This window comes from Melozone crissalis, unplaced genomic scaffold, assembly GCF_028551555.1.
Source record: "Melozone crissalis strain CALT ecotype California unplaced genomic scaffold, PUWL_Pcris_2 ptg000023l_1, whole genome shotgun sequence".
Classification (NCBI taxonomy): Eukaryota; Metazoa; Chordata; class Aves; order Passeriformes; family Passerellidae; genus Melozone; species Melozone crissalis.
The window spans coordinates 31,927,783-31,952,662 of NW_026535801.1; the positions used below are offsets into that span (position 1 = coordinate 31,927,783).

At 46.5% G+C, this 24,880-nt stretch overlaps 1 protein-coding gene across 1 annotated transcript; it reads right to left on the reverse strand.

The window, feature by feature from the left end:
* Positions 1-3,051: 3,051 nt before the first annotated feature.
* On the reverse strand, positions 3,052-22,331 carry MUC13 (mucin 13, cell surface associated). Its single transcript, XM_054278461.1, has 12 exons — positions 22,184-22,331; positions 15,941-16,003; positions 12,958-13,077; positions 11,951-12,057; positions 10,302-10,360; positions 8,791-8,948; positions 7,344-7,469; positions 6,086-6,197; positions 4,993-5,030; positions 4,396-4,483; positions 3,970-4,165; positions 3,052-3,118 (listed from the first exon to the last, which is right to left on the reverse strand). Exons 1-12 carry the CDS (start codon positions 22,329-22,331, stop codon positions 3,068-3,070), a joined length of 1,266 nt encoding a protein of 421 aa, XP_054134436.1. The 3' UTR covers positions 3,052-3,067.
* Positions 22,332-24,880: the final 2,549 nt, after the last annotated feature.

Here is a 24,880-nt window from a genome sequence, read left to right on the forward strand (position 1 = left end):
ATATGGCTGAAGCTGTCCCAAAATTCCCAAGCAAGAATGTGTTATAACCAGGCACACATCTGTCCCAGCTCCTTGAGCACACCCTGTACAGACATGCCAAGCAATTACACTCTCCAGGGTGGCTTCTGGTCTAGGATAACAGTTGGTGGCAGATTTGAGTGGCAGCCTCTTCCCACCTCCTCTTTGGGTCATGTGCCTGCAGGACACTCTGCCTCTCAAGGGGGAAAAGGGATGGGAGAGCCCAGGGTGCAAAATGAGCTGTGGCAGATCCCTGGAGCCTCTCAGCCTGCCTGCAGGCATGTCCACACTCACACTGAGGACCCAACTCAGCTCCTTTCCTCTGCCTACTTGGATTTTGAAGCATGTGCAGCTGAAACAAAGCATGAGTCAAGAGGCAGCAGTCATAAAACTCAACAAAGAGCTATTTTGCATGATGGCATTTCCCAGAATAGTCACACATTGCTAATAGACAGACAGAAGTGAAATATCTGGGAGTTTGCCCTTTCGGTACAGATTTCCAGTCCAGATAAAAGAACTGTAACAGCCTTTGAAATGCTAAAAAGGAGCAGGCTCACAGTGCTATCTGATTGCCCCTCCCCATGAAATGGGCTAGATGACAACTGGTAGCAGTTGCAGAAATTAGCTTTGAATTAGAGCAATGAAAATTCCTCTGCAGTTAAATGATGCAAACACCTGACAGGTTTTGCTGGTTTTATTACCAGTGATAGCACATGTCAGGATATCACACCCTCAATAAAGTTTTACTGCATGAAAGTTTCTCATTCAGCATTCACCTGCATTTCCAGCCTCTGTTGCTTTGCAAAAGAATAGGAGATAACACTTGGCCAGATTCTGCCTTTATCCCATCCATTTTCCAGTGTCTCACCACATGCAAACTTCCCCAGAGTGGAGTCTGCATGGGGTTAACAGAGTGCTGCAGACACCAGAACCTTTTCCTGCTGCTGAAAATCCAGAGAAAAGGGGGGAAAGAAAAGGACTGAGCAGAAGGATTAGAAGCTGGGGGCATCTCCTTCACCCAGGTTATTGTGGAGAATAACAGGGCTCAGAGAAAAAGGGGCAGCAGGCATGGGGGGCACCCATTAAATTGTTGGGGGAGGGAGCTGGTCCAGCTTTTCTAGCCAGAGGAAAAAGGGGAGGAGTCTCTCTGCCTCTTGTGATAAGTGTAGCCACCTTACCTTGGTTTGCACCTCAGGACAGTACTCTCAGAGGAAAAGTCAAGAAGATAAGAGCAAATCCCTCCCCATCCCATGAGCAAGGTGTCATGAGCAGTTAAACCCAGCTGAGCGTGCAGAGATGCACACAGATGTGGGCTTGGCTGAGCCCACCAGACCCTGCTCTCCTACAGACCCTGCCCATGGCAGACACTGAGCAGCCAGCTGACAGCAGCAAAGGGGACAGGAGTGAACTGGAAGAAACAGTGAAACCTCAGGAAAACAACAGAAAATGGCACCTTTTCTCACCAGGCTGAGAAAGCAGGGCCTGCCTCCTTTTGCTATAGAAGCCACACGAGAAAGATCAGGACTGTTTAGGTCTCAATCACTCAGCTGCCAAATGGGAGCTGGTTTTGATCATGGAGAGACTGGAAACAAGCATCTGCATGGAATCCTGGTAATCTCTGCAGCCACATACAGTGTTCTCTGCCACTGACCCCCAAACTTGCCATTTAAGCTGAAAGACACTTCTTGTCATCTGGGCCACTAACAGCTGCCATCAGACACAGTAGCTTGTCCAGCATTTCAAAGGAGATCCGGCTGCAGTAACTACACAGTTGCCACCAAAAAAACTCACTGAATATTGGTGCAAGTCTCACAACAATAAACATTTTAACTTCATTAATACTTAATAACATTTCTGAACTTCTGAGTGAAACCTGGGTGCTGAAACTAGTCTGTGCACACTTGTGTCTAAATTCTGCCTAAATTTTAACATAAAAACGTCTCTGGAGTTTAAAAAAAACCAAACACTTAAATCACTGGGAGGAACATAAGAAAGCCCTGGTACTGAGAAAAAATAATGTTTAATAGGAAAAGTTAATCTGCATATATAAAAACCAAAACACAAAATACAACAGAATTAAATGATTATATAAATGATTGTAATCTATAAATATATGTACATATGTGTGCAAAGAAGTATTTTATATAAATATAATGTTAATGCCAGTCAACAGATAATGCACACTCAGTAAAACACAGTAAAATATAAATTCTTTTACAGACTGATTTATTGACTGTGTGTAAGAAATTTTTTAAAAACCCAAACACCAAGCTTATTATCATTCAAACATAAAGACTGGAGAAGAAAGAAAAAGGCTAACACTTTCCACAGGAGCTAAAAATGTAAAATCAATGCAGTTTTGCAAGATGAAGAAGAATAGTGTTTGTTTGGAGATATTGTATCTTGCCATTGTATTGGGAAAGAAGGCTGTGGAAAAAGTCAGACAAGTGCCATTGTGTCACACAACCTATGTCAGCAGAAATCTGAACAGAATGGGAAATATTGAGGGGTTGAGGAGAGTGAAAAAACCCTGTATCTAATACAGTAAATTGAAACAGGTCAGATTCTCTTGAAAAACAGTTTTCATCTGCCCAAAGCTGTAGTTCAAATTAAGTGAGCACAAATCCAAGTGAAGCTCTGGGAACTGATGTTCTTCAGCATCACACATATTGCCTGGGCCAGAAGAGCTTTCAGAAGAGCTTCCAGAAGAGCTGAAAACCAGCAGGGTTAAAATCCTGGTATCTTGTGTGCACTCACTCTCTTGCCAATGGACTGGCCTCATTGAAGAAGTCTAATGTTTATTGGAGCACATTAGTTCTGTTAAAAGAAGTCCTCTTCTTCTCCCTACTCCCTAAAATTATTCCCTTATTTCAAAGTTGTCCATGATCTCTTTCAAGCAGGAATGTTCCTCTAGGAAATCTTGAGAGAATCTGGGGTTAAGGTCCTTGTTGTCTCTTCTGCTGAAGTACTGCATTGGTGAGAGGCTGTGAAACTCTTTGCTCTGACCCAGGGCTGTGGTGCTCGTCCATCCTTCTGCTGCTCTGGTCACTCAGTATCTGCTCTGTTTCCTAAAGCCTGTGGGCTCCCGTGATATTTCATACTACAGAGAATTTTCAGACAAGAAAAGAAGAGAAATAAGGACTCACAAAGGTCATCAAGTCTAACATTTGCATGAATGGCCCATACAGGGTTTGATCCCACAACCTTGGTGTTATTAACCCAAACTGAGCTAATCTCAAGCCTCTGCTTCCTCTGTGGCTCCCTTGCAGAATTCAAGGATAAATCAGGCTTTTTTTTTTTTTTTTTGGAATATGCCTTTCACATAATGACACACCTCTGCTGACCAGGCTCCCCTGGGCCACAGCAGTGCAAACACTGTTCTGTATTATTCATGGCACTTCACACCTTTCCCCTCTGCAATGCTGCAGCAGCTGCAGGAGCTCTTGCTGTGAAGGAGGCAGGAGGACACAACCCCCTGGGCATCAGTCCCAGCTTAAACTGACTGTGAATCTTGCATGAGGCTGCAGCTGGGAGGTGCCACTGCAGCTCCTGTTGACTCTACAGCAGCCCAAAAGAAGCTCAGGTGGCAGCAGCCGGTGATGCTTGCAGCACACCTGTGCTGAGGGATGAGTTTGGCTGGTGCAAATATCCCATGACAGAGTAGACCACTGGGCAGCCAAGCTCTTGCTTTGACTCTGGCTTTTCACATATCCCTCCTGTGGCTCAAGGATGACTAGAAAGGTCTTCATGAGTGCTGATCACTGAGGAAATTTCTGTATTAAGATAATTTTTTTCAGCTGCAGCTACAGTTGTTTGGGTGCCTTTATACCACTTTGGCCTTCTAGACCAAGGGAGGATGTACAGAGGGGAGCTTAGGTTCCAATAATGTCTGTAGCCCATAGTGCTGCTGTTCAGGCATTCCATTCCCCCAGCACCATGTGAAACACTTACCAAATCATCATAATCCCTCTCTGGAAAATGATCTCTGCTTCTGGAACGCATCTCATAGGGGTTGTTGGGCTGATATCCTGGGTTTGCATGGCCAGAGGTGGTCTGGACCCTGGGGAACATGCTTGGTCTGTCATCAGTGTCAGAATACCCTGACTGGATCAGGCTCCTCTTCTCTGGATTTTGTTTGTGCCTTGCTCTTTAGAGGAGATGAAAGAACAAAGGAGATTTTAAAACACTGTTTAGTGTGCCTTACTTTTTAAGTCCAACTTAGAGATTTGTCCACTCCCACCTTGTTTTGAATGCTCCGCTCCATTCTGAAGCATGCAACAGATTTTTACAGCATAGAGTTTTTTTTAGCTAGTGCAAAATCCTTATTTTGAACACACAGCAAAGCAGTTTCTATTCAACTGTAAGAAATATTCTTACCTGACTGAAATAACAGAGACTGCTATCACTAAACACAGGATAATGGCTCCAAACACTGTGCCCACTATTATAAGGATGAGTTCACTGTCTGGGGGGAAAAACAGCAAAAAAGAAATGTGTCAACTGATAACTCACAGTGAATATTGAAAAACGAGGGAAGGGGAAGGGATTTATTTTCAGGCTCCTGGTGCTTACAACATTTTGTGGACACAGAAAGATGTAAATTAAGGATCTGCATTAAAGACCATCTCGGATGGATGGATGTTTTGACTCCAGCTCTGGGTCCTAATGCTGTGCACTGAATGGTTTTACACATAGCTATAGGTGAGGGACAGGAACAACTGGGAGGATGTAGGGGTTGTTTAAGCTAGTATTGATGCTAAACTATGTAGTTAGGTGTCAAATAGGCTCTTCCCATGGCCTAGGCACATAAGACAACAGAGAAATTTCACTTTCTTTTCCCCTAACAAAGTCCTTCTATAAATGAAGAATGGTGGCACCCCTAAAGGTTACCACTTTTTTGTTATCTCAGACAGATTAAGCATTACTAGGTATTTTTCAAGACCATAATTAAAAATCAGAAATTCTTATACTTACTGTCACTGCAGTCCTCCCCAGAGTAGCCCACTGGACAACTACAGGAGAGAAAAAGGGGAAGGAAAGAAAGAAAGAAAATATGACCTTTAGAGTCCCATTTAATCCAAACCATTCTATGATCACAAAACAATAATATATTTCACCCCTTTATCAGCAATTTTTCCACAAAGTGTGTTCCTTACAGGTTTCCTCTTTACCCTATCTTACTGTTACTTTCATTAAAGTGAAACAATCTGAGATTTTTCAGAGTGATTGGTGATCTTGCCACTTAACGTTTCAGGATCTCAGTCTGAAAAATGTTAAAAGAACCTAATTTTTCTAAAGAACTAAACTCTGCATCTTTGAGCCACTTAGAATTGCCATGCAATGTCTTTAACAAAAGCCTCAGTATAAGGTCTATAAGGACAGGTAACTCTACCTTCTTCTCATAGTAGCTTCTGATATTTAAAATATATCAACTGTATGGTAAGAAATGTTCAATTTGCAGCAATAATAACAACAAAAAGAGCTGAATCAATGGATATGGGGAGTGAGTCTCCCTGTTTATCCACCAGAGCAGAGCACAACCAGTCACTCACTTGGCCTCACCAGCAAACACCCTTGTTCTGTTCTGATCCTGAGCTGACAGAAATAATTTCAGAGAGGAAACCAAGCAGGAATTAAGGTCTGAAAGTTATTGGGAAACAGTCCCCACTGATAGCAGTGCAAACATTGCAGGGACTGGAGGCACATCTTGCTCTAATACCTGTTGCTTACTAAACACTTCAGCAGAGCAGCTCCCATGCTCAGCCACGCTGCCAGAGCAGTTTGTGCTGATGTGGTGAAGGACTTTGTCCTCACTGACTCAGGGGTGACCTTGGGTCTCCTTCCTCTCCTCCCAGGTGTTATGAGTGCACACAAAGGACTAATGCCAAGGAGTGAAAACCCATAACTTGTGACACCACAGCTTGTGACACCCCCTGCCCTCCCCTGGGCAGCTCTCTGATTCATGTTCCTGCAGCCTGTTCTGGCCTGCAGCTGGCCCTGTGGCCGATGTTCTCCTCCCCTGCCCTCACCTACAGCACAGGAATGCAATAAAAAGCTGAATACTCACGCCACACATTCTCCAGCCTCCCTTTTGAAGTTAACCATACATTTGCATGTTGGACCATCTTTTTCTTGTATACAGTACTTGTGTTTTGCTGCAGAGCAGTTTGCACTGCAAACTGTATTTTCAGGGAGAAAAACATAAGTGAATTGCAGGTAGAAGATTGTTTTATTGCTCTAAACACACACCCACCCCTCTCCTGTGTTTTAAAGCATCCAAATGGCTTTTTTAGGACTGTACCCATGTAAAGCAAAAACTGGAATGTAAAATCACAAAATTAGAAGTAAACAGGCTGTGTTCAAAACCATCCAACTTCATCAAAAAGGAAATCTGGCTAGGCTGCATCTTCCATAGGCAAGCAATGGCCTGAAGTTTGATCTCACAGCAGATGATTTGTATGGCAAACTGTATCAGTTCCAGTCAGGCATGGGACCACAAAGGCCTACACTGGATCACATCTCACTGGGACTTATTGTAGCCAGCTTTCATAACTTTAACTTGGAGTTTTGAAATTTTTTTTTTGTTTTTCTTAAAATCTTACATGTTAGACTTTTTTTTTTTTTTTTTTTTTTTTTTTTTTTTTACTTCTGTAGTGTGAAAGTTTTAGTTTCCATAGGAAGAAAAGAAGGTATTTCTAAGAAAACTAGGTACATCACAGGGCTTTGGAGGGTAGCTAAAATATAAACAGAGCACTCACTCTAAGACTCAAAACAAGAAAGTAAATAATTTCCTAAAAACTAACAGTTTCTAAAAATGACAGAAATCATTCTTCTCACAAATGCCTGTCTAAATCCAGGTAATGCAAATCTAGAATTATGAACGAGAGACAGAGCCTTAACAGGTTATTGTAGTGCATCATGAGACTTCCAGTTCTGTCAGCTTTCTTCAAGTAACCTGTAGAATTTATTCCCAAAATATGTCCTAGCAGAGAAGGCTGTGAGTATAGGATTCAATTGGTTCCATCCTTTACCTGCTTAGGTTTCAGTTCTTACCAAGACTCTTAACAGTGCATTTAAGGACTTGCCTACTCACTGGTTTCAGTGATGATTTTATCAAGTTTTAATAATTTATTCTGCTGGAATAAAATTATAGATTTGTTCAAAGTGAAATGTGAGGATGTGTTTTTATGGCTTTCTTAACAGGACACACATTTCCTGATTTTTAGAGGTCAGCACATTTGCCCAGCACCTTTCTCAAAGAGAGACCAAGACAGGGAAGAAGCAGATCAGTCTTTCAAGGATAGAGAAAGCAGCAAGGCTCTTACCTGGACAAGAATAATTATTCCATTTTGTCTTTTGTAAATCAAATTTGCATTTGCATTCTGGAAACCGTTTCTCTTCACACTCTGTGGTTTTAGGATCACATTCGTAAAATTCACAATGTTTTGCCTCTTTAAAAGAGAAACAGGGAGCAAAGTTGAATACCCTTTCATAGAAAGCAGTGCACCTGCCCAGTAAATCATAAACCAATTATTTAATAATTCTAAATAGAAAAAAATTATAACTCCTTTTCTTGGGACATCAATATTGCAGACTGTCAGACCAGCCCTTTTTCCCTCCTTGCTCTTAACAGCTGTGGTCCTGTTTCCATCACATCTTCTGACCTTTTGTTTCTCAGCCTCCTTCAACTATCTCCAGACCTTCCTGGCTCCAGTCCATGAAAAGAGACATTCTTCCTGTAAGTTCATATTCTGAAAACTCACTTTGGGACTCACTTTAAAAAAAAACAAAAAAAACCCAAAAAAACCAACCAACCAACCAACCAAACAAACAAAAAAAACCCAAAAAACCAAACAAACCAAAAACCCTACAGAGAAAAATCATAACTGTTCTCCTAGTTTTTTTCCACAACTGAGCTGTGAGACCCAGAAAATGTTTATGGGCTTGCACTTATTTCATGAGCAGCATTGGTATCCTGTTTGCCCAGTGTGTTGCTCTTTAGATCCATGTCCTTGTGGTGGGAATGGTTTAAAGACCTCAGTGCATGGCATGCTGTAGAGGGATGTGACTGCACTGGTGCCTTGGGAGCTCTCAGTGGTTTTCTATTTCCTTCTCACAGCTGAGGATACAGTCACCTTCACACAACAAACTCAGGCTTTAAGCCATGAAATGGACTCTTTATTATTAGCTATGCCTTTTTAAAAAGCTGATTTCAAAACAGGAACTTAAAAAAAAAAAAAAAAGAAAAAACATCCTTATTTTAATTTCAAATTCTTTCTCCCAGTATTACACCTTTAATAATGCAAGACTACTGGTTTAGATCAACAGATGCCTTAGCTCAGTAGCTAATCAGTGAGGCCTCATTTCAATTACCATGGCTTATTATGGGAGAAATCTAAAGAGAGTTTAATCCTATTTTGCCAGTAAAATACTGGCTTATTCTCAGATGCATAATATATATCTGTATAGATTTTATCCTGATTTTTCCCACTTCTTAACACTCAGCAGGTTAAAACCACCATGCCATCGCTTACCAGGGAAAAATATTTACCTTTTCTTCTTTACACAGGGAGTAGGAAGCCTTAATAAGGCTAAAGAGACTAGCACTGAATTGTTGACTCATCGAAATGACCCGAGATTGAACATTCAGCTCCTTAAAATCAACAAGGCTTATGATTTGATGGGCTCCTATGCCCACAGAAATCTTCCAACCAGGTTTTAAAAATCTCTGTTTCTGCTGATTAGCTGCTTCCCTAGCAAGGAGTTACATACCCTGATAAGACTTGACAAAGGACTGGCCATTCTTGATTGCAGCTCCTATTGCATTGGTAACTGTAGCTTCATTTTGATCTGATTCATCTGTGAACAGGTTTGTCACTGTTATATTCAGTCCTGGATCAGAATTTCTGTTTTCACTCTGGTTTAGAGGTCTGAAAGGGACAGACAGGACCATTTTAAAGTCTCACATAATCCATATAGCAAGCTAGCAAAGCTACCTACATGCAAGCTACATGCAAAGATGAGAGAAAGTCTGCCAAATCTCCCTCCCTCCCCCCATAAAGTAGGTAGTTGCCAAGAGACCTGAAAATGAGTGTAAGTCTTGCTCAGGAATACATTAACAGATATCTTTCCAGTAGGTCCAGGTGTAAATAGGTAGCTGCTGGATTTAATGATAACAGCACTGCTCCTTTGTGTGCTTTTGATACAGAACTAGCATTTTCTAGCTGGGTTAACCTCAAACCAGCTGCAATGTGGAGAACCTCATCTCTTAGACCCTAACTTCCACCAGCCTGTGGGTTTATCCAGGCGTGACGTGGAGAACCCACCCTGAAGGGAGGTGAGGATAATTCAGGGTGTGACCACCATGAATGCAGACAGGGGTGTTTGCCATGTACGGGTATCTGTGCAGGCCACACACTACCTGGGTTGGGTTCAGCTCACAGCAACCTCCCTGGTGTGAGGTGGAGAGCAGCAGTGACTTCCCTGTTCTTCAGCTAAAGATATGTGCCAGGATATGCACACAAATATCCTGCAGTAGCAGACTGCTGCATTCCTTGAGGTGTTACTGTGCCCCACGTCACAGCTGCTCTGCTGGAAGTTACTGCCCCCAAGCTCTGTTAGGACAACATTCTGCTTAGCTGCTTAATCCCTGGGGTGCCCTGGAAGGGTTGACATTGTGTGCTAGCATGCCAGGTTTTGCTTCATAGGGGTTAGGAAACACAGAGGAGCTGGCAGAGCTCTGGGGTCAGTAACTTGTGACAGATGGGGATGGGGAAAAAGACATCTCACAGGGTCTACCTAGACCAGCCACGGACCTATGCCCACAGCTACACCACAACCCATTCAGCAGCATCTTTGCTCAACCTGCCATCAGGAGACACCAACAAATGCACAATAAAATACATTTGCTATGCCTTCTGTAACGAGGGTTTTTTTAATTAAACTGGGACTCCAAGCTGGGTGGCACTCCCACTGGTCACAGGAACTCAGAGTTAACTGTTAGAATTTCAGACATGTCAAGATATCACAGGACTGCTAGCTACAGCACAGTGCTGCATCCTACATGGTGCTAGCAGCAGGACATACAGTGTGGGGCTGCCTCAGCCTGCCCATTTCACAGAAACACTGGGGTAAAAATGGGGCCAGCATCCCTCCTTTATGGGGAAGCATTCTGAGCTGAACTCATCCCATATTTTTTATTGAATTGAGAACTTCACAGGAAACAGATTAAAATGAGGTATGTGGAAGTATGTAGTATGCAAAAAACAAACCAGCAAACTTACTGAATTTTCTTGATGACAGTTTCTACATATCCTGATAGATTTTTGAAGGCCTCCTTAAACTATAAAAGAGAAAGAAATTGGAGTTCAAGGCAAGCAGACACATAGCCCAAAATCACATGAACCACTGAGGCTTCAGCAGTAAAGTTTTTATACAGAATATGCTACTATAGGCACAAATAAAGGAAGGTGATGTGCTATATCCACCAGGAAAGGCATTGCAGAAGAGGAACAGTGGGGTGGTGCTCTAGAATATGGATGGGAGGGCAGTGGAGGGATGGAGAATGAATGTCAGGCTGGGTTGGCTGAGAGCTACAGATACCCCTTTGCAAGCTCATTGCTTAGGAGGGTGTCTCAGTAGCCCCAGTCTGAGTACAAGGAGGGGGAAGAGGGAGAAGTTGACCTCCTCACAGATGGCACATGTCCCTGGGAGGCAGTGAAGTGGGATCATCAGGGTCAGTCTTGTGGGAGGAAGCACTGATGAAAGCATTGGGAGCTCAACAGATCAGAAGATACATCACTGCTTTCCCTCATCCCACGTGAAGAAGGGAACAACCAGTGGAGGCAGCGGCCTTCAACTGCCACAAAAGCAGGAGGCCCCATGAGAAGAGGATAAGATGTCTGATTCAACTGGAATGAAAGATTAACTCTATCTCTTTCTTTGTAATAAAATTCCAATTGCTTTCTATGCTATTTTCACTTTTGCACTCTATTATGTATTTATTTTGGTCGACATATGATGCTCTTCTGTAGCCATATCATGAAAAAAATGCTGGACAAAAAATTGAGAAATTTTTTTAACATTCTGGAGGAACAACTTTTGGTCACTTTCTGAGACAAGATTCATAGTAAGCAATATAATAATATGCAGAAATTGATAACCATTTTTGATCATTCCTGATTAACATTGTGAGTATTTTTTAATCAGATGTCTGGTAGAGTTGCATATATATTTTTCCTAACTGCCAGACAGAGAAATAAGCAAGTCCACTTGTTTCAACATGGCAGTATAAATTAAACTGATCATCTTATTTCTTCAGGAAATCTATTACCAAATATTATGTATAATCATAGAATTATAAAAAATGTGCAGTATCCATTTCACTAAAAACACTAAAATACTCATACTGGCAGACTTATGGAAGAGGGTTGTTATTTGGTATTTAGACACAGCTGGTCAGCCATTTGGAAAAGTTTGTGCTGTGTGGAGCCAATAATTTTCTTTCTAAAAAAATTAAAGTTATTCATTTTTACTCATACCACTGAGTATTATTGAGCCTTCAGCAAACAGCAGGGATCAGAAACTCAATAGGCTGGAAAACGTCACTCAGCCCCATTGTTTCTGGAGAAGGAATGGTCAAAGATGGAGAGCAATTTATGAGAACTCCCCAGAACAGAAATGGTACTAAAAATGCAGATATTACTTCAGGGATTCCCTTCACTTTAGCAAGAGCCATGCACATGCTCATCTGAGGGCAAAATTCAAGTCTTTTATAAATAGGTCTAAACTAATGTGAAGCATTCTTTGAAAGAAGCAGATCTCTTGTAGAGAGGAACTTTTCTAGGCCCCACATCAAAGAGAGTGTCCTCTCTGTCTGCATGACATCTAAAATAGCTTTAAATATATGGGAGGAAAAACCATTGTCACTCACAAATGCTGATACATTGTTGGACAGTTCTTGATACTCTGTGGAATTTAAAATTTCAAGATTTTTGCTGTAAGGTGTGCTCACTACAATGGAGACTGGGTATACGTTCCCTGGAATGAGAACAGAGAGTGTAAATTAGAAAGCATTCAGGAAAGCCCAGTTTCACCTTAGAGTTCTCCAGCTTTTAGGGATGGGGAAATACAATGCAGAAAATAAATCAGTGCTATTTTTCATCTACAGCAGGGATTAGCAGAGGACAAATCAACTCAGTCACAATGGGGGATATACTTTGGCTGCCAGGGTAGAAGGCAGGATCCTGGGCCCAAACAATCTGTCCTGTATATGAAACCAAGTAACATTAAACTGTCACGTGGCCTGAAGCTACAAGACTTTTTGCAAGGTGTTACAGAATTTGGTGAGAAAAAATGTATATCAAGTACTCCAAATTTGAAGCTATTAAGCAGCTAATGTGGTTCACTGTGGTTTACAGAGAAAGTAATTCAGAATCAACTTGCTTCTTAAGCCTCACAAGTAAATTTGAGAATCCTGCTTGCTGATCCTTAAATAAGAAGCCCTATTTTCCCACATGCTTGGCCTTCAGAAGCATTTCAGAGATGCATTTCCACAGGACTCTGATGAGTGTTTAGCAATGGGGAAAATCAATCCGGTTGTTCACAAGTTTGCTCTTTTTTAAATCATTGTCATTAATATCAATGTCAGGTTTACACTTGCATTTTTTTTCCCTGCTTTTCACTCATTTTAATCTCCTGCACTCCTGACAGAGAATTCACCTTCTTTTCCTAGAACATTAACCTCCTTGGCTGTCACTGTTTTGCAAGATTGCAATCTAGGTCATTGTAGGAGTGGCTGCCTGCAAAGCAAGAAATCACTCAGCAGTCACTTTCCCAGACTGATTGTGTTTTCAATTATAACATGACAACAAAGCTATATGGGAAGCAAAATCCACCTGAGCAGGTAACTAAAAGCATTGATGCCCTTCTGCAACTCACCTTTGAAACAATGCTTATTGCTGTAGTAGTATCCATATTGGCACACGCAGGTGTAATTGCTATGTAAGGAAACACACGTAGCTGAACTTGTTCCACAAGGATCTCCAAGGCAGAAATCTGCTAATACCAAGATGAAACATATTGACGTTAGGGTTTCTGTGAATTTCTGCAATAGCTAGTTCATACATAAAGTCATTCATACATTGAGTAGTTCACATATACTTCTAGTAAGGGAATCTACCAGATATGTTTTAGAGAGTTTAGATGCAATTGCAGAGCATACATCTGCATATCTGGCTTGTTTAATGTATAGTAACTGTTTTCCGCACACAATCCAGCAGGATATCACAGTGAGGACACAGAGTATGGCTGAAATTCATTATCTGTCACACTGAGCATTCAGAGTTCAACTCTACTTAACACAACTAAAACCAAATCAAAGAAAGAAGGGATATCAAGGCTTGCCAAAAGCAGTGACTGTTAGAAAAATACAGACTTCAATAGCCTGTGTATCTTAAATAGTGCACTGGTACACACTTGCCTTATAATGATAGTGTCATAGCACAGTCCTTTACTGCAGACACATCAATAAAATGACAACTCCAAAGTGAATCATAATATATTTTCTCAGAGTAATTATATATATATTCTGTAAAGTTTTAAAGCATGCATTTTATATCTATATATAATTTAAGTGGTTAATAAGTAATTAAAATTTATATTTCTATACATCTCATATATAGGATGGCAATTACAGTTCTCTTCCAAGATATCAAATTCTGTTTTTTACCCTGCCTTGTTTTTTACATTTCACTCCATAAGTACAGTCTCATGGATGAGACATTTTCTGTGAAATGGGGAAAAAAATAGGAATTCTCATTCTCATCCCAAAAAATAAAAACTAAAACGCTCAATGAATTTTCATTTCCTGTAAGGTTCATCTCCAAATATTTATTCCAGAGAACCTAGTGAAGCCAATTTTTTTTCCTGAAAAAGATCCCAATTTTTTTCCTGATGAAAAAGATCCCAAGCACAAAGCTACAACAATTGTGAACTCCTCCAAACACATTCCACTTGCAGCAAGGCCCCTCAGGGAAGAGTGGCAGGGAGATACAGCATTGAATGAGGACATTTTGGCTACATTGGAAGGCCCTACTGGGACTGAAAAAGGTGGGGTATGGAGAGCTCCAGGACAGACAGATGCCCTGCCCCCCAGACATGGTTCCTGGCCCCAGCCCTATGCCAGGCTCTGCCCCAGCTCCCTCCCTGCCTGTGCTCCAGCAGCCTCAGGCACAGCTCCCTGCAGGGCCAGGTCACCTCTTTGCAGAGATTCTCTTGTATCCTTGCCTGCTGAAAGAGGCAAAGGCAACGAGCACAAAAAAAGCAACCTCCAGCAATCTTCCCCAACACATTCTCCCTGCAGCAAAGGCCAGCAGGAAAAGAGGGAAGAGTGGAGGATATTCATGGCCACCATCTGGTCAGCTTTGTCTCTATTGGAAGAGGAATATGGGAAACCCAAGGGAGGGGAACTCCTTCCTGTCTGAGGAGCCTACAAAGCTCACAAGGATTTGGTTATTCCAAGCAGTGCCTAGAAAATGCATCATGAGCATATTTGCTATTTACATGTAGGTGCTGAGGTAGGCATGTATGTTGCATCAGGAACTGTTCCATTTAGAGTACTGTTATCGGAAGAAAGGAAGAGAAGAGACATGGCAGCACAGCCAAGCATTGTCTGTTCAAAAATCATCAAGCTGGGAGTGGAGGACGACAGGCATGGCCTGCTCCGTACGCCAGAGCCGTGGCCCCTGGCCTATCCATTCTGGGCTGTGCCCCACACCCCTCCCTGCCCCTGCCCCAACAGCCTCAGGAACAGTTGTTCTTGCACGGCCTTGGGCATCTCTTTGCAAGGATCACCTTGTACCCAGGCCTGGTGCGACAGGCAAAGGCACCAAGCATGGAATCAGCAGCCTGCCCTAACCTTCCCGAACACTTTACAACAAAGACCAGCAGGAAAAGATGGAAGAGTTGAAAATTTTTCAAGGTCATGGTCTGCGAAACTTTGTCTCCTATGGGAGAACTCTGAGAAACCCAGGCAGGGGAACTCCCCACTCCCTGGTTATCTGCAGTGCTCCCTGGAACCTGCTTACTGCAAGCTGTCCCCAGAAGGGGAAGCCTGAAAACTTCTCTCCTTACCTGAAGGTTGCGTTGGTGGCACCACTGGTGGCTTAGTAGCTGTCTCATTATCAGTATTGTTTCCTGAAAAATGGAAGACAAGAGACATGGCAGCACTGCCAAGCATCGACCCTCCAAAAAGCCTTGATGAATTCTGTGGTCTTCCTCTCAAACTCCTTCTCGCACGCCCTGCTCTTGGACTTCTCCTTACCACATCTGCAGTCTCCCATGCTGGCATTTGGCACAGGCTCATGTGGCTGGAAGCCAGAGGCACAAAGTCTTTCCCAAAGCTGGATGATCAGATGGGGACGTAATGCCGGGGATGCTGAGCACATCCCTCCCCAGCATAAGGCTGGGAATCAAGGATGACAGGCACAATCTGCCCCATGGTGCAGACCCATGGCCCCACTGGCTTCTCCCTGCTGGGCTGTGCCCCACATCCCTCCCTGCCAAAGCTCCAGCAGCCTCAGGAACAGCTCCCTGCAGGGCCTTGGGCACCCTTTTCCATGGAACCCCTTGTACCCCGCAAGCCATGCCCTCCGACACGAGAGGCAAAGGCTCCAAGCATGGAAGGAGAAGCCTGGCCTAATCTTCCCCCACACATTTGCTTTACAAAGAGATCAGCATGGAAAGAGGGAAGAGTGGAAGATTTTTCAAGATCATGGTCTGGGTAACTTTGCCTACAATGGGAGAACTCAAGAGAAACCCAGGCAGGGGAACTCCCCACTCCCTGGGTATCTGCAGTGCTCCCTGGAACCTGCTTACATCCAGCTGTCCCCAGAAGGGGAAGCCTGAAAACTTCTCTCCTTACCTGAAGGTTGCGTTGGTGGCACCACTGGTGGCTCAGTAGCTGTCTCATTATCAGTATTGTTTCCTGAAAAATGGAAGACAAGAGACATGGCAGCACTGCCAAGCATCGACTCTCCAAAAAGCCTTGGGGAATTCTGTTTCTCTCTCATAGTCCTTCTCTCACACCCTGCTCTTTGACTTCTCCTTACCACATCTGCAATCTCCCATGCTGGCATTTGGCACAGGTTCAGGTGGCTGGAAGCCAGAGGCACAAAGTCTTTCCAAAAGCTGGATGATCAGGATGGGGACGTGATGCTGGGGATGCTGAGCACATCCCTCCCCAGCATCAGGCTGGGAGTGGAGGATGACAGGCACAATCTGCCCCGTGGTGCCCAGCCATGGCCCCTCTGGCTTCTCCCTGCTGGGCTGTGCCCCACACCCCTCCCTGCCAAAGCTCCAGCAGCCTCAGGAACAGCTCCCTGCAGGGCCTTGGGCACCCCTTTGAGAGGATCACCTTGTACCCAGGCCTGGTGCGACAGGCAAAGGCACCAAGCATGGAAAGAGCAGCCTGCTCTAATCTTCCCCCACACATTTGCTTTACAAAGAGATCAGCATGGAAAGAGGGAAGAGTGGAAGATTTTTCAAGATCATGGTCTGGGTAACTTTGTCTGCAATGGGAGAACTCAAGAGAAACCCAGGCAGGGGAACTCCTCCCTGCTTTGGTATCTGCAGTGCTCCCTGCAAGCTGCAAGCTATCCCCAGAAGGGGAAGCATGAAAGCTTTTCTCCTTACCTGAAGGTTCTGTTGGTGGCACCTCTGGTGGCTCAGTAGCTGTCTCATTATCAGTATTGTTTCCTGAAAAATGAAAGACAAGAGACATGGCAGCACTGCTAAGCATCGACTCTCCAAAAAACCTTGATGAATTCTCTGCTCTTTCTCTCATAGTCCTTCTCTCACACCCTGCTCTTGGACTCCTTCTTACCACATCTCCAATCTCCCATGCTGGCATTTGGCACAGGTTCAGGTGGCTGGAAGCCAGAGGCACAAAGACTTTCCCAAAGCTGGGCCACCGTGATGGGGACGTGATGCTGGGGATGCTGAACACATCCCTCCCCAGCATAAGGCTGGGAATCAAGGATGACAGGCACAATCTGCCCCGTGGTGCAGAGCCAGGGCCCCTCTGGCTTCTCCCTGCTGGGCTGTGCCCCACATCCCTCCCTGCCAAAGCTCCAGCAGCCTCAGGAACAGCTCCCTGCAGGGCCTTGGGCACCCTTTTGCATGGAACCCCTTGTACCCTGCAAGCCATGCCCTCCGACACAGGAGGCAAAGGCTCCAAGCATGGAAGGAGCAGCCTGGCCTAATCTTCCCCAACTCATTTCCTTTACAACCAAGACCAGCAAGGAAAAATGGAAGAGAAGAACTTATACACAGCCAGGATCTGGATAACTTTGTCTCACATGGGAAAAGACTTAAGAGAAACCCAGGCAGGGGAACTCCTCCCTGCTTGGGTATCTGCAGTGCTCCCTGCAAGCTGCAAGCTGTCCCCAGAAGGGGAAGCCTGAAAGCTTTTCTCCCTACCTGAAGGTTCTGTTGGTGGCACCTTTGGTGGCTCAGTAGCTGTCTCATTATCAGTATTGTTTCCTGAAAAAGGAAAGACAAGAGACATGGCAGCACTGCCTAGCATCGACTCTCCAAAAAGCCTTGATGAATTCTCTGCTCTTTCTCTCATAGTCCTTCTCTCACACCCTGCTCTTGGACTTCTCCTTACCACATCTGCAATCTCCCATGCTGGCATTTGGCAAAGGTTCAGGTGGCTGGAAGCCAGAGGCACAAAGACTTTCCCAAAGCTGGGCCATCATGATGGGGACGTAACGCTGGGGATGCTGAGCACATCGCTCCCCAGCATCAGGCTGGGAATCAAGGATGACAGGCAAAATCTGTCCCTTGGTGCCCAGCCATGGCCCCTCTGGCTTCTCCCTGCTGGGCTGTGCCCCACATCCCTCCCTGCCCATGCTCCAGCCGCCTCAGGAACAGCTCCCTGCAGGGCCTTGGGCACCCTTTTGCATGGAACCCCTTGTACCCTGCAATCCACCCACCGGCACAGGAGGGAAAGGCACCAAGCATCAAATCAGCAGCCTGCCCTAACCTTCCCCAACACATTTCCTTTACAACAAAGACCAGCAGGGAAAGATGGAAGAATGGAAGATTTTCAAGATCATGGTCCACATAACTTGTTCTCCAGTGAGAAGAGCTCAGAGAAACCCAGGCAGGGAACTCTTCCTTGCTAGGTATCTGCAGTGCTCCCTGGAACCTGCTTACTGCAAGCTGTCCCCGGAAGGGGAAGCCTGAAAGCTTTCCTCCTTACCTGAAGGTTCTGTTGGTGGCACCTCTGGTGGCTCAGTAGCTGTCTCATTACCAGTATTGTTTCCTGAAAAATGAAAGACAAGACACATGGCAGCACTGCCAAGCACTGACGGCTCAAAAAGCCTTGATGAATTCTGTGGTCTTCCTCTCACACTCCTTCTCTCATACCCTGCTCTTGGACTTCTCCTTACCAAATCTGCACTCCCTCACAGTTGCCTTGGGGCCAGCTCATGTGGCTGGAAGCCAGAGGCACAAAGACTTCCCCAAAGCTGGGTGATCAGGATGGGGAGGTGACTCTGGGGATGCTGAGCACATCCCTCCCCAGCAACAGGCTGGGAATCAAGGATGACAGGCACAATCTGCCCTGTGGTGCCCAGCCACGGCCCCTGGCCTCTCCCTGCTGGGCTGTGCCCCACATCCCTCCCTGCCCATGCTCCAACAGCCTCAGGAACAGCTCCCTGCAGGGCCTTGGGCACCCCTTTGAGAGGATCACCTTGTATCCATGCCTGGTGCGACAGGCAAAGGCACCAAGCATGGAAGGAGAAGCCTGGCCTAATCTTCCCCAACACATTTGCTTTACAAAGAGATCAGCATGGAAAGAGGGAAGAGTGGAAGATTTTTCAAGATCATGGTCTGGGTAACTTTGCCTACAATGGGAGAACTCAAGAGAAACCCAGAGAGGGGAACTCCTCCCTGCTTGGGTATCTGCAGTGCTCCCTGGAACCTGCTTACTGCAAGCTGTCCCCAGAAGGGGAAGCCTGAAAGCTTTTCTCCTTACCTGAAGGTTGTGTTGGTGGCACCTCTGGTGGCTCAGTAGCTGTCTCATTACCAGTATTGTTTCCTGAAAAATGAAACACAAGAGATATGGCAGCAGTGCCAAGCGTTGACGGCTCAAAAAGCCTTGATGAATTCTGTGGTCTTCCTCTCAAACTCCTTCTCTCACACCCTACTCTTGGACTTCTCCTTACCAAATCTGCACTCCCTCACAGTTGCCTTGGGCCCAGCTCATGTGGGTAGAAGCCAGAGGCAGAAAGACTTTCCCAAAGCTGGATGATCAGGATGGGGAGGTGACTCTGGGGATGCTGAGCACATCCTTCCCCAGCATCAGGCTGGGAGTCGAGGATGACAGGCACAATCTGCCCCCTGGTACACAGCCATGGCCGCTGACCTCTCCCTGCTGGGCTGTGCCCCACATCCCTCCCTTCCCATGCTCCAGCAGCCTCAGGAACAGCTCCCTGCAGGGCCTTGGGCACCCTTTTCCATGGAACCCCTTGTACCCCACAATCCAACCACCATCACAGGAGGCAAAGGCACCAAGGAATCAGCAGCGTGCCCTAATCTTCGCCAACATATTTGCTTTACAGCAAAGACCAGCAGAGAAAGATGGAAGAATGGAAGATTTTTCAAGATCATGGTCTACATAACTTGTTCTCCAGTGGGAGTATAGCTCAGAAAAACCCAGGCAGGGAACTCCTCCCTGCTTTGGTATCTGCAGTGCTCCCTGCAAGCTGCAAGCTGTCCCCAGAAGGGGAAGCCTGAAAACTTCTCTCCTTACCTGAAGGTTCTGTTGGTGGCACCTCTGGTGGCTCAGTAGCTGTCTCATTATCAGTATTGTTTCCTGAAAAATGACAGACAAGAGACATGGCAGCACTGCCAAGCATCGACTCTCCAAAAAGCCTTGATGAATTCTCTGCTCTTTCTCTCATAGTCCTTCTCTCACACCCTGCTCTTGGACTCCTTCTTACCACATCTCCAATCTCCCATGCTGGCATTTGGCACAGGTTCAGGTGGCTGGAAGCCAGAGGCACAAAGACTTTCCCAAAGCTGGGCCACCGTGATGGGGATGTGATGCTGGGGATGCTGAGCACATCGCTCCCCAGCATCAGGCTGGGAGTCAAGGATGACAGGCACAGTCTGCCCTGTGGTGCCCAGCCATGGCCCCTGGGCTCCCTGCTGGGCTGTGCCCCACATCCCTCCCTGCCAAAGCTCCAGCAGCCACAGGAACAGCTCCCTGCAGGGTCTTGAGCACCTCTTTACATGGAACCCCTTGTACCCAGCAATCAACCCAGTGGCACAGTAGGTAAAGGCACCAAGCATGGATTCAGCAGCCTGGCCTACTCTTCTCCAACAAATTTCCTTTACAACCAAGACCAGCAAGGAAAAATGGAAGAGAAGAACTTATACACAGCCAGGATCTGGATAACTTTGTCTCACATTGGAGAAGAATTCAAAGAAACCCAGGCAGGGGAACTCCCCACTCCTTGGGTATCTGCAGTGCTCCCTGGAACCTGCTTACTGCAAGCTGTCCCCAGAACGGGAAGCCTGAAAGCTTTTCTCCTTACCTGAAGGTTCTGTTGGTGGCACCTCTGGTGGCTCAGTAGCTGTCTCATTATCAGTATTGTTTCCTGGAAAAGGGAAGTCAAGAGACATGGCAGCAGTGCCTAGCATTGACTCTTCAAAAAAAAAAAGGGCAACTCTGTGTCCTTTCTCTCACAGATCTTCTTTCACACCCTACTCTTGAACTCCTCCTTAGCACATCTGCACTCCCTCACAGTGGCCTTGGGTACAGATCATGTGGCTGGAAGCCAGAGGCACAAAGACTTTCCCAAAGCTCGGCCATCATGATGGGGACGTGATGCTGGGGATGCTGAGCACATCGCTCCCCAGCATCAGGCTGGGAATCAAGGATGACAGGCACCACCTGCCCTGTGGTGACCAGCTAAGCCTCTGACCTCTCCCTGCTGGGCTGTGCCCCACATCCCTCCCTGCCCAAGCTCCAACAGCCTCAGGAACAGCTCCCTGCAGGGCCTTGGGCACCCTTTTGCATGGAACCCCTTGTACCCCGCAATCCAACCAGCGGCACAGGAGGCAAAGGCACCAAGCATGGAATCAGCAGCCTGCCCTAACCTTCCGCAATACATTTCCTTTACAACAAAGACCAGCAGGGAAAGATGGAAGAATGGAAGATTTTTCAAGATCATGGTCCACATAACTTGTTCTCCAGTGAGAAGAGCTCAGAGAAACCCAGGCAGGGAACTCTTCCTTGCTAGGTATCTGCAGTGCTCCCTGGAACCTGCTTACTGCAAGCTGTCCCCGGAAGGGGAAGCCTGAAAACTTCTCTCCTTACCTGAAGGTTGTGTTGGTGGCACCTCTGGTGGCTCAGTAGCTGTCTCATTATCAGTATTGTTTCCTGAAAAATGAAAGACAAGACACATGGCAGCACTGCCTACCATTGACGGTTCAAAAAGCCATGATGAATTCTGTGGTCTTCCTCTCATACCCTGCTATTGGACTCCTCCTTCCCACATCTGCACTCCCTCACAGTGGCCTTTGGCACAGGCTCATGTGGCTGGAAGCCAGAGGCACAAAGTCTTTCCCAAAGCTGGATGATCAGGATGGGGAGGTGACTGGGGATGCTGAGCACATCCCTCCCCAGCATCAGGCTGGGAGTCGAGGACGACAGGCACAGTCTGCACTGTGGTTCCCAGCCATGGCCCCTGACCTCTCCCTGCTGGGCTGTGCCCCACATCCCTCCCTGCCAAAGCTCCAACAGCCTCAGGAACAGCTCCCTGCAAGGCCTTGGGCACCCTTTTGCATGGAACCCCTTGTACCCTGCAATCCACCCACCGGCACAGGAGGGAAAGGCACCAAGCATCAAATCAGCAGCCTGCCCTAATCTTCCCCAACACATTTGCTTTACAACAACGACCAGAAGGGAAAGATGGAAGAATGGAAGATTTTTCAAGATCATGGTCTAGCTAACTTTGTCTCCAATAGGAGAAGAACTCAGAGAAACCCAGGCAGGGGAACTCCTCCCTGCTTGGGTATCTGCAGTGCTCCCTGGAACCTGCTTACTGCAAGCTGTCCCCAGAAGGGGAAGCCTGAAAGCTTTTCTCCTTACCTGAAGGTTCTGTTGGTGGCACCTCTGGTGGCTCAGTAGCTGTCTCATTATCAGTATTGTTTCCTGGAAAAGGGAAGACAAGAGACATGGCAGCAGTGCCAAGCATTGAAGGCTCAAAAGGCTTTGGGGAATTGTGTTTCTCTCCCATAGTCCTTCTCTCGCACCCTACTCTTGGAGTCCTCCTTACCAGCAGCAGTTCTGTACCTTCCCTGCCTTTCCCCTCCACGTGACAAATGCTGAGTTGTAGGCTCCTTGCAGTAGCACTGGCTTTCAGAGCAGGCTCTGAGGCATCCCAGGCACCACCACATAGCCTCTGCACTCAGCACTGCCAGACCATCCTTTAAAACTCTATCTGTTCTCCTCCAGAGCAGTGGAAGGATGACTGCATTTGCTAACACACACTCCTGTGCTGTAACAGATTCTGACAGCAGGCGATTTCTATTATAGGAATGCTTCTTCTGCTACATGCTCATCAGCAGTGTCTAGGCCGATCATCCTGGGCACAGCCTACACATCTGCACTCCCTCATACTGGCCTTGGGCACAAGCTCATGGCTGGAAGCCAGGGGCACAAAGGGTTTCCCAAAGCTTGGCCATCGTGATGGGGAGGTGGGGTGCTGGTAGGAGGGATGAGCGTGTGCAAGCCCACCATGGAGGAAGAGCTGGGGGACGGAGGAGGCTGCACCTCCTCAGGGTGATCCCAACAGGAGCTTTGACCCTTCTGCTAGGGGCTACCCAGCATCAGGCTGGGAATCAAGGATGACAGACACAGTCTGCCCCATGGTGTCCAGCCATGGCCCCTGGCCTCTCCCTGCTGGGCTGTGCCCCACATCCCTCCCTGCCAAAGCTCCAACAGCCTCAGGAACTGCAGGGCCTGGGGCACCTCTTTACATAGAACCCATTGTACCCCATAATGCACCCAGTGGCACAGGAGGCAAAGGCACCAAGCATGGAATCAGCTGCCTGCCCTAACCTTCCCCAAAACAATTCTTTCAAAACAAAGACCAGCAGGGAAAGATGGAAGAATGGAAGATTTTTCAAGATCATGGTCTAGCTAACTTTGTCTCCAGTGAGAGAAGAACTCAGAGAAACCCAGGCAGGGGAACTCCTCCCTGCTTGGGTATCTGCAGTGCTCCCTGGAACCTGCTTACTGCAAGCTGTCCCCAGAAGGGGAAGCCTGAAAGCTTCTCTCCTTACCTGAAGGTTCTGTTGGTGGCACCGCTGGTGGCTCAGTAGCTGTCTCATTATCAGTATTGTTTCCTGGAAAAGGGAAGACAAGACACATGGCAGCACTGCCAAGCAACGACTGTCCAAAAAGCCTTGATGAATTCTCTGCTCTTTCTCTCATAGTCCTTCTCTAACACCCTGCTCTTGGACTCCTTCTTACCACATCTGCAATCTCCCATGCTGGCATTTGGCACAGGTTCAGGTGGCTGGAAGCCAGAGGCACAAAGTCTTTCCCAAAGCTGTGCCACCGTGATGGGGATGTGATGCTGGGGATGCTGAGCACATCCCTCCCCAGCATCAGGCTGGGAGTCGAGGATGACAGGCACAGTCTGCCCTGTGGTGCCCAGCCATGGCCCCTGGGCTCCCTGCTTGGCTGTGCCCCACATCCCTCCCTGCCAAAGCTCCAGCAGCCACAGGAACAGCTCCCTGCAGGGCCTTGAGCACCTCTTTACATGGAACCCCTTGTACCCAGCAATCAACCCAGTGGCACAGGAGGTAAAGGCACCAAGCATGGAATCAGCAGCCTGGCCTAATCTTCTCCAACAAATTTCCTTTACAACCAAGACCAGCAAGGAAAAATGGAAGAGAAGAACTTATACACAGCCAGGATCTGGATAACTTTGTCTCACATGGGAAAAGACTTAAGAGAAACCCAGGCAGGGGAACTCCCCACTCCTTGGGTATCTGCAGTGCTCCCTGGAACCTGCTTACTGCAAGCTGTCCGCAGAACGGGAAGCCTGAAAGCTTTTCTCCTTACCTGAAGGTTCTGTTGGTGGCACTTCTGGTGGCTCAGTAGCTGTCTCATTATCAGTATTGTTTCCTGGAAAAGGGAAGACAAGAGACATGGCAGCACTGCCTAGCATTGACTCTTCAAAAAAAAAAAGGGCAACTCTGTGTCCTTTCTCTCACAGATCTTCTTTCACACCCTACTCTTGAACTCCTCCTTAGCACATCTGCTGGTGCAGAGCCAGGGCCCCTCTGGCTTCTCCCTGCTGGGCTGTGCCCCACACCCCTCCCTGCCAAAGCTCCAGCAGCCTCAGGAACAGCTCCCTCCAGGGCCTGCAGGGCCTTGGACACCCCTTTGAGAGGATCACCTTGTATCCATGCCTGGTGCGACAGGCAAAGGCACCAAGCATGGAAAGAGCAGCCTGCTCTAATCTTCCCCCACACATTTGCTTTACAATGAGATCAGCATGGAAAGAGGGAAGAGTGGAAGATTTTTCAAGATCATGGTCTGGGTAACTTTGCCTACAATGGGAGAACTCAAGAGAAACCCAGGCAGGGGAACTCCCCACTCCCTGGGTATCTGCAGTGCTCCCTGCAAGCTGCAAACTGTCCCCAGAAGGGGAAGCCTGAAAGCTTTACTCCTTACCTGAAGGTTCTGTTGGTGGCACCTCTGGTGGCTCAGTAGCTGTCTCATTATCAGTATTGTTTCCTGAAAAATGACAGACAAGAGACATGGCAGCACTGC